We start from the raw sequence: 15,531 nt of genomic DNA, 5'->3' as shown, positions 1-15,531 counted from the left end.
TGATATTCTTATTAAATTTTTAAAATTATTGAATTAAATTAAATTAAATTTAATTAATCATTCAAAAACAAAATTTTATAAAAAATATGTAAGCTTACCATACAAAATGAAGACTTATCTACAAATATAAATAGTTTGGCACCATCTTTCATTCTCTTAAATGCTTCTAGCGCCCCAATTTCCTATTCATGTTTTGAATGTCAAATGTTTTGCCGCCAAAACAAAAAGCAAACCCCAACGATCCCATCTGCCGCACGATTTGTTGATCACTTTGAATTTAATAATTCAAATACAACAATAATTATTTTTGTCAGTAAGCATTAATACTTGGAAGCTCAAACTCATTTTTCAATCCATCAACCTTGCAATCTTGTTTCCTTTGTTTTTTAATAACCATTCCTTGGACTATCTTGGTTACCTGTTAATATGTCGGTAAGAAGAGTGTTCATATCCCAAGGTTTTGAAAAGTATCTTTTAATGAATGGAACCTCTTTGATTTTTAGGATCCATTGAGTTCTCCACCACCAGCTACTCCTAGCGATGCCATTGAGCGTCGTGATTTGCGAGCAGCTATGACCTCTCCCGTTGGTGATTTTGAACCATTCGAAAATGAGGATGAAATCCTGGGTGATCACACAATTCGGGACGAAGAGGAAGAAGATGGAGAGGAGCTTTTCGGTGACAATATGGAAAATGACTATCGTCCAATGCCCGAGTTGGATCGCTATGATGCAAATTTACTTGACGATGAAGAAGATTACGACGATTTGTCTCAGGGCGAACGTTTGTCGGCCGAAGCGGAAATGCGCCGACGTGACAGAGCACAAGGAATTCATCGTGATGATCGTGACTTAGTCTTCGACGACGAGGAAGATGATGATGCAGGTCCGCGAGCCAAACGTCGTGCTGGTGAAAAAGCAGCCATTGGTGAGGTTGAAGAAGATACCGAGATGGTAGAGTCGATAGAAAATCTTGAAGATACGAAGGGGCATTCAACTAAGGAGTGGGTTTCTATGTTGGGACCAAGAACAGAAATTGCCAATCGCTTTCAGAGTTTCTTGCGTACTTTTGTCGATGAACGAGGAGCTTACACCTATCGCGATCGTATTCGCCGAATGTGCGAACAAAATAAGTCTTCCTTTGTAGTTTCGTACACTGATCTGGCCAATAAGGAGCATGTACTGGCTTATTTTTTGCCCGAAGCCCCATTCCAGATGTTGGAAATTTTCGATAAAGTGGCAAAGGAGATGGTACTTAGCATTTTCCCAACCTACGAGCGTGTAACTACAGAGATTCACGTAAGAATCTCGGAATTGCCGTTAATTGAGGAGCTTCGTACGTTCAGGAAACTTCATCTCAACCAATTGGTGCGAACTCTGGGTGTTGTAACATCAACTACTGGAGTAATGCCACAGTTGTCGGTCATTAAGTATGATTGTGTCAAGTGTGGCTATGTCCTGGGACCGTTTGTGCAGTCGCAAAATTCAGAGGTAAAGCCAGGTTCCTGTCCGGAATGTCAGAGTATGGGTCCCTTTTCCATCAACATGGAGCAGACACTCTATCGCAATTACCAAAAAATCACGTTGCAAGAGTCACCTGGCCGGATTCCAGCTGGTCGTATTCCAAGAAGTAAGGATGTGATCCTCTTGGCTGATCTTTGCGACCTTTGCAAACCCGGCGACGAGCTAGAAGTCACCGGTATATACACCAACAATTATGACGGTTCACTCAACACCGATCAAGGATTTCCAGTATTCGCTACTGTAATTATTGCCAACCATGTGGTGGTGAAGGATAGTAAACAGGTTGTGCAGTCGTTGACTGACGAAGACATTGTCACCATCCAGAAATTAAGCAAGGATCCGAAGATCGCTGAACGCATCATAACCAGTATCGCTCCATCTATCTATGGACACGACTATATCAAGAGAGCCCTTGCATTGGCTTTGTTTGGAGGAGAGTCGAAGAATCCTGGAGATAAGCACAAGGTCCGTGGAGACATTAATTTACTTATTTGTGGAGATCCAGGAACGGCCAAGTCGCAGTTTTTAAAATATGTGGAGAAAATTGCTCCCAGAGCTGTCTTCACCACTGGTCAAGGTGCCAGTGCTGTGGGATTGACAGCCTACGTTCGAAGGAATCCGGTGTCAAAAGAATGGACTCTTGAAGCTGGAGCATTAGTGCTAGCTGATCAGGGTGTTTGTCTCATTGATGAATTCGACAAAATGAACGATCAGGATCGGACTTCGATTCATGAAGCTATGGAACAGCAATCGATCTCAATCTCCAAGGCTGGCATAGTTACTTCTCTTCAAGCTCGCTGTACAGTTATTGCTGCGGCAAATCCGATTGGTGGGCGTTATGATCCCAGCTTGACGTTCTCCGAGAATGTGAATCTTTCGGAGCCGATTCTATCACGTTTCGATGTCCTTTGTGTCGTCAAAGATGAATTCGATCCAATGAAAGACGAGCATTTGGCTAAGTTTGTCGTCAACTCCCATATAAGGCATCATCCATCGAGTGAAGAGATTCACGATGAGACTCGGCCCAGTGGCATAGATGAGATTCCACAGGATGTTCTGCGTCAGTATATCGTATATTCCAAGGAGAATGTACGCCCTAAGCTCACTGTAAGTTCGATGTTATTTGTTCCGTTCTTCAATTTATTTATTTAACTTTTCTTTCAGAACATCGATGAAGATAAAATCGCTAAAATGTATTCGCAATTACGTCAAGAATCTTTTGCCACAGGCTCTCTACCAATCACAGTACGACACATCGAAAGTGTTATACGAATGTCTGAGGCGCATGCTCGAATGCATCTGCGTGAGAATGTTCAAGAGTGCGATGTGAATATGGCAATTCGAATGATGCTTGAGAGTTTCATCGAGGCACAGAAGTTCAGTGTCATGAAGAAAATGCAGAACACATTCCAAAAGTTCTTGTCATTCCAAAAAGATTGTTCCGAACTTTTGTTCTTTATTCTACGTCAATTGACATTGGATCAATTGGCTTATATACGTTGCAAGGAAGGACCCAATGCCACTCATGTCGAAATAATGGAACGTGATTTTGTAGATCGTGCCAGGCAATTAAATGTTGAAAACATCAAGGATTTCTATCAATCGAATATTTTCAAAAACAACGGATTCTCATATGATCCTAAGAGAAAAATCATTTTACAAATTGTACAAGGAGCTGTTGTTGATTAATCTTTTGTCTTGGAACTTCGATCATTGATTGTTTTGTTCATGGTCTTTTTAAACACAAACAACGACTCTGGAAGTACAAAAGTGGAAGTTAACTGTATTTAAGCAATGTATTTGTTAAGTTTTTTTTAAATAAGCACTTTTCATAATCGTTCAATTGTTTTTAATGTTTTAGTCGTAAGTTTGTCTTATTTGAAAATAAAGTTGTGCTGGCAAAAAGATCAGAATTCATAAAAATTGAAGCTTTAGTTTTGAATGGATTTTTAATCGACTCAATTGGTAAGTAACCGGTTCTTCTCCGATTCCATATTTTTTCAAGGAGTACAAATGCAAATCAATTTGTTAGGCTGGTGCAATTGATGGAAACGGATCCCGATATGGCTTGAAAAACATAAGCAATCGTTTTTAATACTCGTCGATTCTGATTATAACCAAGATGAAACAGAAGATCAACTAGTTGATGACTTGTGTGATGAAGATCTGACAATTACTGAAGATGAAACTGTTGAAGACTGGTGATGTTACCATAACTGAAGATACAGTTAGTGAAGACTTGGAAGATGAACATCATACTGTCAGCGATGGTGCAGCTGCGCTCCCTTAGCAAAATTACAACAGTGATCTTTAAGGCAAGGCTACTACTACTTGGAAGAAATAAATAAAGAGTTTCTTGTTTCTCTATCAGATCTAAAAAAAGAGAACGAAACTTTAAAAACAAAAGTTCAATTGTTGGAAAACAAACTGCACTGGCAGCAACAAAGTCATTTAGTTAACTGTATTGAAATCACCGGATTAAATAATGTCGACAATAACAACCCGAAGAGTGTTGCGCTTAATATCTTCCGAGATGCCTTGGGGGTTGAAGTAAAAGAGAGTGATATAAGCAAATGTTATGTGAAGCAAAAAAGAGGCAGTGAAAAGACTGATATAAATAAAGAGAGCAAACCGATAATCTTCTTGCAACTATCTAATCTCACTCTTAAACATCGAATTATGAAGGAGAAATCGTTACATAAACAGAAGCTTAACTCTTGGGGAGTAAACAGCAGCAGCAGCAGCAGCAGCAGCGGCAACAGCAGCAGTGGAAGGAGGCAAATTTACATTAACGATGCACTTACAAAGTTTTCTCATGCATTGTTGATGAAAGCAAAGGCAGTAAAGAAGGAGAAATCTTATAAATATGTATGGATTAAAAATAATGGAATTTTTATTAGAAAGATTGAAGGTAGTAATCCCATCCAAATTAGGTCTTTTGAAGACCTTGAGAATATTCCTTAATTTTTGTTATTATGAATCCTAATTTTGAATTAAATAATGATGATGTTCCTACCTTTAATCTTAATATTTCTAATAGTAACAATTGTGAACAGATCTTTACTTCTAAACCTTATTGCTCTAACAAATTCCTCTTGATTCACCAGAATATTAGAAGTTTGCGTGCAGAACTTTTTGTGTGTTTCGGAGATTTGGATACATATATAATTTTGAGAAAAATGATTACTTTTTGCCAGGTTATAACTTTTTTGCTAAAACAAATGATGATTATTGTGCTGGAGGTGTAGGTTGTTTTGTTAAGGAAAATTATGAATGTGTATCAACTGTGTTAGATTTTGTGAGCGCTGATATATTAAAACTTACTTTTAAATTAGATAAAAGAGATTTTGTTTTGCTTTGCATTTACAGATTGCATAAATATAGTTTAACGGTGTTTATGTATGAATTTTCTAATCTCTTGTATGCCGAAAAAGCAAAAAATTTATTAATATTGGGAGATTTAAATATCGACATTTTGGAAGATTCTGATGCTGTTTCTGCTTATTTGTCCTTACTTGCAGCCCATGGTTTGGCTTCTTTTATAACCGAACCAACAAGACCGGTTTCCGGAACATGTTTAGACCACATATATGGTCGTTTTTCCAATTGCTCTTTTGACACAATTGAAAAAGGCGTATTCAATTTAGGTATAACTGATCATGCCATGACTGGTCTTTTGATGAGTTCCCCTGGTAGCATTGAATCATTATCTACTGATAAAAGTTTTGAAGTAACTAAAATTGACTATTTAAAATTGAAAAGCAAGCTTTGTTTTGAAGAATGGCAATCGGTTTACTTAGAAAGTGATGCCTCGAAAGCTTTTGATACTTTTTTCGATATTCTTAAAAATTATATTGTCCAATCCAGTGTTACTTTCAAACTAAGGAGTAAACAAAAAAAACTTAAGCCTTGGATAAACAACTATATTTTAAATAAAATTCGTCTGAAAAATAAACTAAGAACTAAATGTATCAAACATCCGCTAAACCGAAATTTAATGAAGCGTTATAAAGATATGTGCTCTCAACTTAGAAAAGAAGTTCCATTGTGTAAAGACAGATACTATGGAAATCAATTTGAGCAAGCTAAAGGTGTTATTAAAAAGGAATGGAAATTAGTAAACAGTCTTCTTAATAAACCAAATTCTAACAAAAAGGATTTTAACATAGAAATTGATGAAGATGAAATGTCTATTAATAAGACTTTAGCTATTGCTAATAAATTCATTGATTACTTTGCCAATGTTTCAGTTTCCTTGCAATCTTCTTTTTGTCCCACCTGTGCAATCTGTAGCTCTTCCAGTATTTGTGGTGATCCTTTGAACCAAAACACATTTTTTTTTCGAACCTATAACTGCATTTGAACTTGGTATTGTATTGGTATTGGTTCGCTCAAAAATTCGAAGACTTGTGGAGCTGATGGTATCTCAAACAATATGCTTAAAACTATAGCTTGTTACTTAGTTGATGTTTTGGCTTATTTATTTAACCAAAGCATCTTTTCAGGAAAATTTCCGGATGCGTTGAAGTGTGCAGACATTGTTCCTATTTTTAAAAAAGGGTCAGCGAAAGAAGTGAAAAATTATAGACCAATTTCAATTCTATCTTCTGTAAGTAAGATTTTTGAAAAAAGTATTAAGAACAGATTAATTGATTTCTTAAATAAAAACAACTTCTTTAGTTCCCTGCAATTTGGGTTTCAGAAAGGTAAATGCACGGAAGACGCTCTTCTAAAATTTTGCTCCGAGATTTTCTTTAACCTAGATAGTAAAAAGTGTTCAGCTGGCTTGTTTGTCGATATCACTACAGCTTTTGACATGGTTGATCATGATATCATGTTGACTAAATTGGAAAATGCTGGTATTCGAAGCTTTATGAGAGATTAGTTTGGATCCTACCTTGTTAATAGATCATTACGAGTAAAAATTAAAAATACTAGAAGTGGCTTCAAATTTCTTAATATTGGAGTACCACAAGGCTCTGTGCTTGGTCCAATATTGTTCTTAATTTACATTAACTCTTTATTTAAATTACCTTTCAAGTCGAAAATTACCGCTTTTGCAGATGATGTTGTTTGTGCCTATGGTGCTGATAGTCCCCTTGATCTTGTTGCAGATATAAATTGGGATTTGAATCTTTTTAGGTCGTGGTTTGCTGAACATAAATTATTAATAAGCTCTAAGACGAAAATTATGTTCTTCAGCCTTTCTTCTCAGAATGTTTTTTAACCGGAAATCTTTTTTCATGAGCCTGAGTGCAAAAAGTTTAAACTACATAATTGCTCTTGCTCTTCTGAAACAAGCACGATCACTTACTGTGACCACCTATTTTGTAGTGATCTTTGTTTTCAAATTGAAAAAGTGGATGTTTTTCAATATCTAGGACTGCTAATAGACTCAAAGATGACCTTTAGTAATCAAACTGAGAATTTACAAAAACATTTTCGTACTACACTCAGGCACTTCTTCTTTCTCCAAAAAGTTTGCTCACCCGACCTTCTTAAAAAAATTTATTATGGGATTTTCCACTCTAAACTACAATATGGAATTGCCTGTTGGGGCGGAACGCACTTTTGCAAGGTTAAACCAATTCTTACTCTCCAAAAGTATGTTATTAGAATAATAAGCAGAAAACGACGACTGCATCACAGTTTTCCATTATTTGTGAGACTAAAATTCTTCCAATTCGTCACCTCTATTGTTTCAAAGTCCTAAAAACATTTTTTTGCGCTCAGGAAATCTAAATTTTAGAATTTTAGACAGTCATAACCTACGAAACAACTTGCAATATCTTGTATCTATTCCTAACTTCCGGACTACTACTTTTCGAAATTTTTATACTGTTGCTTCTTCTAGATTATTTAATAAACTACCTTGTATGTTAAGGTCACTTATTTTACCAAATCTTTTCATGAAACATCTTAATAGTTGGTTGTTTGAATCTGATTTCGGTGATTTGGAAAAAATTATGTTTTCATAAACTTAATGTGTTTTTGTATTTTCCTTTTAATTTCTGGTGAATTTTTGGGAATTGGTTTTCTAATTTGTTGAAATTTTTGTATCTGGTCGTTCTTTTTGTAATTCCTTAATTAATATTTTCTGGACTTTGCTTTATTATTTTTTTAATTGTGATTCTCTTTGATTTATTTTCCAATTGTACATATTTATATTTATACTTGAAGTTTAAAATTAAGGGTCACCAGACCCAATTTATTTATTTATTTGATTTTTTGTTAATTATCGAAGTGGCATTTAATACTGTTTTATTTTCTAACAATAATGCCACTACTTATTTCAACATTTTTTATTTACATTTTAGTCTTATTGAACTTGATGTATCTAAACTTATTATAAGAAATAAATGAATTTTTAAACCTTAAACCTTAAAAACCTTACTGTAGGGTGCGTGAACGGGAGCGCCGACTGACCACCTCCAAGTATTCCGAATTCTTTTCGTGAAATCAATTTCTGCTCGGATGCTGCAAAAAGGTATAAGGCTATTGAAGTCGTACACTCTTCAATGAACGAAAACAAAGTTTGGCAAGTGGTCAGAAAACCGAAGAATGCGAAGATTTTGAAACCGAAGTGGATCTTCCAAATCAAATTTAACGAGAATGGTGAGCCGACAAGATATAAGGCCAGACTCGTAGTGAAGCGATATTTACAAAAGGCTGGAATTGATTATGACGAAACCTACTCACCAGTTTCGAAATTGACAACCATACGAATTGTGTTAGCTGTTGGACTGTACAAAAACCTGATATTCCACCAATTAGATGTAAAGATTGCATTTTTACATGGTGAGTTGAAGAAAGAACTTTACATGGCTGTTCCAGAAGGGGTTTCCGAAACAGATGGAAATGTTTGTCGCTTACTCAAATCAATCTACGGCTTAAAGCAAGCACCCCGACGTTGGAACAAAAAGTTTAACGATTTTCTTCTTCAATTGGGATTTAAAAGATCCAATCACGACTATTGTTTCTACACCAAGATGGGATAAGAAGAAGATGACATCAACATACTTATTCTGTATGTTGAGGATTTACTCATTGCTGGAAAAAGCTTAAGACAAATAGAGCAATTAAAGACAATTTTTTAAAAGACATTCAAGATGTCAGACTACGGAAATCTTAAATATTTTCTTGCAATTAAGATTGATGTTTATGAAAACGAAATACATTTATCGCAAGTATCCAGCATTGAAAAAGTTTTTGAGCAAGTTTTGAATGGAAGAATGTAATCCTACTAGAACCCCAATGGAAAAAGGACTACAACTTAAAAAGACAATAACTGAAATTACACTTGACAAGCCCTGCAGAGAATTGCTTGGAAGCTTAATGTATGTATATTATGATGTGCGTTAGACCGGATATATGTTTTCCAGTTAGATACATGGTAAGATACCAACAAAATCCATCAGAAATTCATTGGCAAGCTCTCAAACGGATTGTGAGAAAAACTTGTTTTCGAAGTAAGTAGTCCTAATCCTTTGATTGAATACCTATGCTGATGATGTAATTGACAGATAATCAGTATCTGGATATACGTTTAAAGTTCATGGATGTACTGTGTCATGGTCTAGCAAAAAGCAAACTACTGTTGCGACTTCTTCAAGTGAAGCAGAGTATATGGCCCTTAGTGCTGCTACATCTGAAGCCATTTGGCTCCGATGCATATTACAAGACCTTAAACAAATTAACATGGGACCTGCAATAATTTACGAAGACAATAAAGGATGTATTGGAATGGTTACAAATTTAGAGAGCAAACTGTCTAAACATATAGATATAAAACACCACTTTATTCGAGATGGCATTTGAAATGGACTGATTGAAATCAAGTCTATTGGAACAAAGGATCAATTTGCAAACGTTCTTACAAAATCCCTTGATTCAACACGTTTTCAAGCTTCTTCGGTTGATAAGTCTTCTTCCGAGAATCAGCAAAGTTTTCAAAAAGATCATCAATAGGGCTCTGACTAAGTGGGCTGCGGACAGCAATATAATTCCGGATGAACAGTTCGGGTTCAAGGCGGGTCATGACACAATTAATTGTGCGTCTAAACTTGTTTCTGATATCCAATGGAATAAATCAAAACAACAATGCACAGGTGCTATTCTGGTTGATTTGGAAAAGGCCTTTGACACCGTATAGTTAGAGGGTCTTTACCTAAAACTGAGCAGGCTTGGCATTAGCAAGCCATTGTTGTATATACTTTATGATATGCTTAACGGTAGAAAGTTTGTTGTCAAAAGTGGCAATGTAACTTCTACCACCAAATTCTCAATTAAAAATGGTCTTCAACAGGGAGCGGTGAGTTCACCGATTCTCTTCAGCATTTACACCAGCGATCTGATAGGTAGTCTAACAAAGGCAATTGCGTACGCCGACGATCTAATTGCGTACAGAACGGCCCGAAAGGTTGAGGTTATTAGAATTCTCTTGCAGCGTGATTTCGACAAGATTCAGCGATATTGAGACGACTGGAAACTGAAATGTCCAGAAGTCAGAGACAATTCTGCTCCGGACTCCGTTGGCTAGGGCCACGAGGGATACGCGTAAGAATTGGCTCAAGATGGTCATCGTTGATCTTCACGGGCAGCCATTAGCGAGCAAAAGTATAGTAAGGTACCTCGGTATTTGGTTAGATCATGCATTATATTTCGACAGACATATAAATGCTGCTCTGATCAGGGCCAGAGGAGCCTTCGCTCTGACGAAACGCCTGTTTTTTAGCAGTCGGCTTGACCCCAGAGTGAAGGTAATTTGCTACATGGCCCTCATGCGGCCAATGATCGTTTATGGTTGTCCTGTGTGGTTCAACGTTGTCCCTTCCCAGATGGAGAAGTTTCGGGTGTTCGATCGGCAGTGTTTACGACGCTGTACCGGCTTATATCGAACAGTAGAATCTTCTTATGTGCATTACTATTCCAACGAGGTCCTATATAATGGGGCTCGAATCAACAGAATTGACAATTTCGTGATAAAACTCGTTCGAGGTCACATTGCAAGAGCTATGTCTTCGACCAACAATTTAATTTTCGGGGCGTTCTATCCGAACGACGAGTATTTTGAAAGTGCACGCTTGACCGGCTTCATTCCACCAGAGGCATTCCTCTTTTTAGACAAATGCGGTCTGATACAGGATAGATTGGCAGTTCCGTTAATCTACCACGTCAGACGAAGAACCGTGGATAGGCGACTCCTGTACAATCGGGACGTCATGGCACAAGGCGGAGCAGGGCTCCTTCGGTTCGGTAGGGCTGTGGCCAAACCGGACCGAACTGATAGGGTGAAGCAGGAGAACCAGTTCGGGATGGGGTTTTAAGCCTTGGCCGGCTTACATACTTGTTTTATAGTTTTAGGGTTTAGTTTTAAGTAGAATAAGCACGGGGGCACAGAAAGAAATAGAAAAAAATACAAAAAAAAACAACAAAATATGAAAAACAAAAATGTTAGATAGTTAGATTTGCTGATGTGTTTGTTCTAGTTATAAGTAGTTTATTGGTAGTTTAAGTTAGTTTTAAGTTTTATATAAAGGACTTTATTTTAAGTAAAAATAAAAAAAAGGATCTTGATATTAGTTTTTTTCAAAATTTTCTAATAAATACAGAACTAAATAAAATATAAATTGAAGTAAAATAGATCTTAGGGCCGAAAGGCATTAGTAGTTAGTGTTATAGTTTAACTTAGAGTGTCCGTATGGGACCATTAAGTTAGTTGTAAGTTATGGATAATTAGGCTAGTTTTATGAATTTTTGTCTAGCTTGAAGATAGGTTTAAGAATGAACTAATAAAAATGAATTTAAAAAAAAGAAAAAAAAGTACGTTGGACTGTCATGCAAGGGGTCTTGGGTTCAATCCCTGCCTGTGCCACCTTAATTTAAAAAAATTAATTTCGCGGGTACTGCCTCTTGCGAGGAATTGCCAAATCCTTCAAAAGTAATTCTTGTCATGAAAAAGTGCTTTCTCCAATTCGCCGTTCGGATTCGGCCCAAAATTGTAGGTCCCTTCCATTCCTGACAACAGTACTCGCACACAGGCAGGAATGGTTGAGAGTTGTAAGTCACTAGGCCCCGGTTCACAACGGACTGTTGCGCCACCCAATTTATTTATTTATAATATTATGAGAAAATTAGTTGTCACAAATTTTCTTATTCCGATTTCAAACGTTGCGTTGTTGATACAACATCTTTCTTTGTTATGTGTATAAATAAATAAATTATATCCTGTTTGTAAAACAGCCAGATTGTTGACAACAGAAATTTTACTGTTTTGAACTAACAGGGCCGGATTCGATTCTTGTCACTACTAAGGCATAACACTAGTAGTGGCGTGTATCGAATAGCATTCTGTGGTTTTTGTGTTTCTTTTATTTGCAATGGCTGGAAATTTCAGGGTAGATTATTGTAATATTCGTGGGCTTAGATCGAATTTTCTTTCTGTGTACTCCCATACTGCTTTAAACAGGCCAGCTGTATTGGCACTAAGTGAAACCCAAGTGGGTGAGGATTCCGATCCCACTGAATTCTTTATTCAAGAGTATAACTTGGTGCCATTATTCTTTTCCCACCATGGTCTCGCCATTTACATTAGGAATGATGTTGCTTATCAGTTTTTGCCACAATATGGTCCCTGCACAAATTCTTTTTTCAATTTTATGTGGTTTAAATTTTCCGTGAATAAGCAAATCATTCACTATTGCTTCCTTTATCGAAGCCCAAATCTAGACAGAGTATCAACTTCTCGTGAATTTGATGCTTTGTCTGATTCCATCCAAAGAATTGTTTCGTCCTATCCTCGCACTGAAATCGTTGTTACGGGCGATTTCAATGTACACAATTCTTCATGGCTTCAACATTCGGGCCAGTCAACACCAGAAGGAGTGTTCGCTGAGTTAAACCACTTGACTCAGCTGGTCAACGAGCCCACTCGAATATCGGACGTGGTAGGTCGAGCAGAAAACACTCTTGACTTGTTTCTTACCTCTGACCCTGGTAAGTACACTATTAGTGTCCTATCTCCTCTAGGCACATCTGACCATTGTGTCATATCAGCAAATTTCTCATGTAAAAACTCTCCAGTTAAAGAAAGAGCTCCTAAGAGAACCGTTTGGCAATACGAGAAAGCCAACTGGGACGGTCTCAATAATTACATCAGGATCTTTAACTGGTCACTATGCTTCCTCGATAGTGACGTTGACGCCAGCGCTGATATGATCATAAGTTTGATTCTCCTGGGAATGAGAACTTTTATCCCGAATAGGGTTAAAAGCATCAGACCTAAGGAAAACGCATGGTTCGATGCTAGCTGTAAAGAGGTTATTAGGGTTAAGAAGGTAAGTTTCCGTTGTTTTAAAGCCAATCCAACTGAGGAAAACCGGAATAAGTTCAAGCAAGCCAGGAAGGCCTGCAACGCCCATATTCGACGGACCAAATTTTTACATGACCAAAAATTACGGCAAAAAATACTGCAATGTCCCAAAGGCAGTAAAAAATTTTGGTCATTTGTAAAAAATATGAGGAATTCTTCCTCTTCCTCGGTTCCTACGCTCGTTGTGAATGACACTCCATTTGTTAGCTCCTTAGAGAAATCAAATCTCTTTGCTAGGCAGTTCGCCGCCAATTCAACTCTGCCAATGAGTGTTATGACTCCGCCTGTACTTGAGCGAGTTAATGATTCTATGGGGCAAATCTTTTTTCGCACTCGTACCGTAGCGAGGGTCCTTAAAGATCTTAACATACACAAATCTGCTGGTCCAGATGGTATCCCCGCTATTGTTCTGAAGAGGTGTTCTTCATCGCTGGCAAAACCACTGCGTAAGCTTTTTCATCTGTCCTACTCCTCAGGTCTCGTTCCGAGCGGATGGAAAACCGCATTTGTCCAGCCTATTCCCAAAAAAGGCGAATCTTCCTCACCGTCTAATTATCGACCGATTGCACTTACGTCCCTTCTTTCCAAGGTCATGGAAACGCTGATTAATTATCAGCTCAAGAAATATCTTGAAGAACGGAAGCTTCTTAATGACCGACAATACGGCTTTCGTAGCAATAGGTCCACTGGTGATCTCATGGTTCATCTCACCGAACAGTGGAACAAATCTTTACATAGCTTTGGAGAAAGTAAGATAATTGCACTACATATTTCAAAAGCATTTGATAGGGTTTTGCATCAGGCTCTCTTATCGAAAATGCGTGCTTTCGGTTTGCATGAATCCCTCCTTCATTGGATTAGTAATTACCTTTCGAATCGTTCAATACAAGTTGTATTGGATGGATTCAAGTCTGAAAATCACAAAATAAATGCTGGTGTGCCCCAGGGCTCTATTCTATCTCCAACACTCTTTCTCATTTTTATTAATGATCTCCTGTCTGCAACATCTAATCCAATACATTGTTTCGCTGACGATAGTACTCTTAGCTTTTTATATTCGTTTTCAGATTCACACCCCTCTTCTTCGGATGTGAGACTGCAACGACAAAATATGATAAGCTCATTAAATTCCGACCTAAACAGCATTGTACAATGGGGAATAAGAAACCGCGTGGAATTTAATGCTTCGAAAACGCAATGCCGTTATTTTAATGGTTTATGCTCTAGAGAAATAGCCAGCTGCATTCCTCCCCTTAAACAGTTCAACCGTAATACTCGCGCTTCTAGGAATGCTCATCAATATACCCTCGAGCCCATCTTCGGTCGTACTGTCAAGTATAGAGATTCGTTCTTTAGCCGTACTATGCGAATGTGGAATGCCTTACCACACTCTGTCTTTCCCAGCTATTGCAATATTCAGGAATTCAAAACCAATGTGCACCGACATCTCCTTTCAACCCCTCTCTCCCTTTTCTAGTGCTCACACTGTGTCTACATAATAAGGGTAATATATCCCCTTGATTGTGCGCTTACTATAAAAAAAAAAAAAAACCAGAGACTAATAAAAACAAACAAATAATTTTTCTTCATTTTTTAATCCTCAAACGAAATGTTACAAAAAACGAAGCCATCTGATGGCGAAACGGAGTTCGCCGGGTTTTCTAGTTATAAATATAATTATGATATAGTATGAGAAAGTTTTCATAAGCTGTTTACTGAATAAAAATAGAAAACAAATATTTATGTTTTTATACAAAAATAAAAGTAGGTACATTTTTAGGTACATAATGTGCGTATTATCATACCTTTGTTTCATTTCATTTCATTTTCATTTATTTTATTTGCATAAATTTACTCAGTAAGATACAATACCTTATAAATTAGAGTAAAACATCAGTATAATAATACTATTTGTACATTAATTGTGCTTTTCTAATGTGGTTTTAAGATACAATAGAAAATTGAAAAAGCTAATTCATTCGCTCACTTAATGTTAAATATAAATTGAAAATTTTAAAAATTACAAAAAAAAAATATATAAACGAAATTTATTTATATAAACAAAAATAAGTTACCTTAAAAAGAAAATTTTATTCAAAACAAAAGAAAAAATATATTTGATTGTCATCATCACCATCAACATCCACAAGATAATTAGGAGAAAAATTCTTTGAGCATCCTACAAAACAGGGTCGAGCTGCTTATTATTTTTAAAGATTGAGGGAGGGAATTCCATAATCGAGTGGCATACACATAAAATTGGCGTTCAGATACTAAAAATGAGCAGCGTATTGGTATGAGATTGCAAGATCTTACAGATCGTGTATGGTTAATTTTATTGTAAAGGTATTCCGGCTGATGGGTTTGCAGAATATTGTGAAATAAGGTTAGTGTTCTAAGTTTAAATAAATTATTTAGGGTAATACCATAAATTGATTTAGAGAAATTAGAGATGTGATCATATCTTCTTAAACCAAAAACATAACGCGCAGTACTATTGTAGGCAACATTAAGTTTCCGTTTGTGTTCATAATCACAATTGCTAAAAATCTCACAACAGTAAAGCATTTGTGGTATTATCAGGGTTTTAGCCAATATTAGTCGGGTTTTTAATGGGGTTATATGATGAGATGCCCA

General features: G+C 36.7%; 1 protein-coding gene across 1 annotated transcript; it reads left to right on the top strand.

Annotated features, from left to right (window-relative positions):
- Positions 1-212: 212 nt before the first annotated feature.
- LOC129940993 (DNA replication licensing factor Mcm2) lies at positions 213-3,451 on the top strand. Its single transcript, XM_056049530.1, has 3 exons — positions 213-432; positions 504-2,630; positions 2,688-3,451. The coding sequence occupies exons 1-3, from the start codon at positions 427-429 to the stop codon at positions 3,210-3,212; spliced, it is 2,658 nt and encodes an 885-aa protein (XP_055905505.1). The 5' UTR covers positions 213-426; the 3' UTR covers positions 3,213-3,451.
- Positions 3,452-15,531: the final 12,080 nt, after the last annotated feature.

This window comes from Eupeodes corollae, chromosome 1, assembly GCF_945859685.1.
Source record: "Eupeodes corollae chromosome 1, idEupCoro1.1, whole genome shotgun sequence".
Taxonomy (NCBI): Eukaryota; Metazoa; Arthropoda; class Insecta; order Diptera; family Syrphidae; genus Eupeodes; species Eupeodes corollae.
Note: the sequence above shows the minus strand (reverse complement) of the source record. Positions and strands in the feature narration are given on the sequence as shown.

Bases quoted from the DNA above. Each gene is read 5' to 3' on its own strand.
- LOC129940993 (XM_056049530.1), top strand. The intron at 2,631-2,687 runs GTAAGTTCGATG...CTTTTCTTTCAG, and splicing joins ATGTACGCCCTAAGCTCACT to AACATCGATGAAGATAAAAT.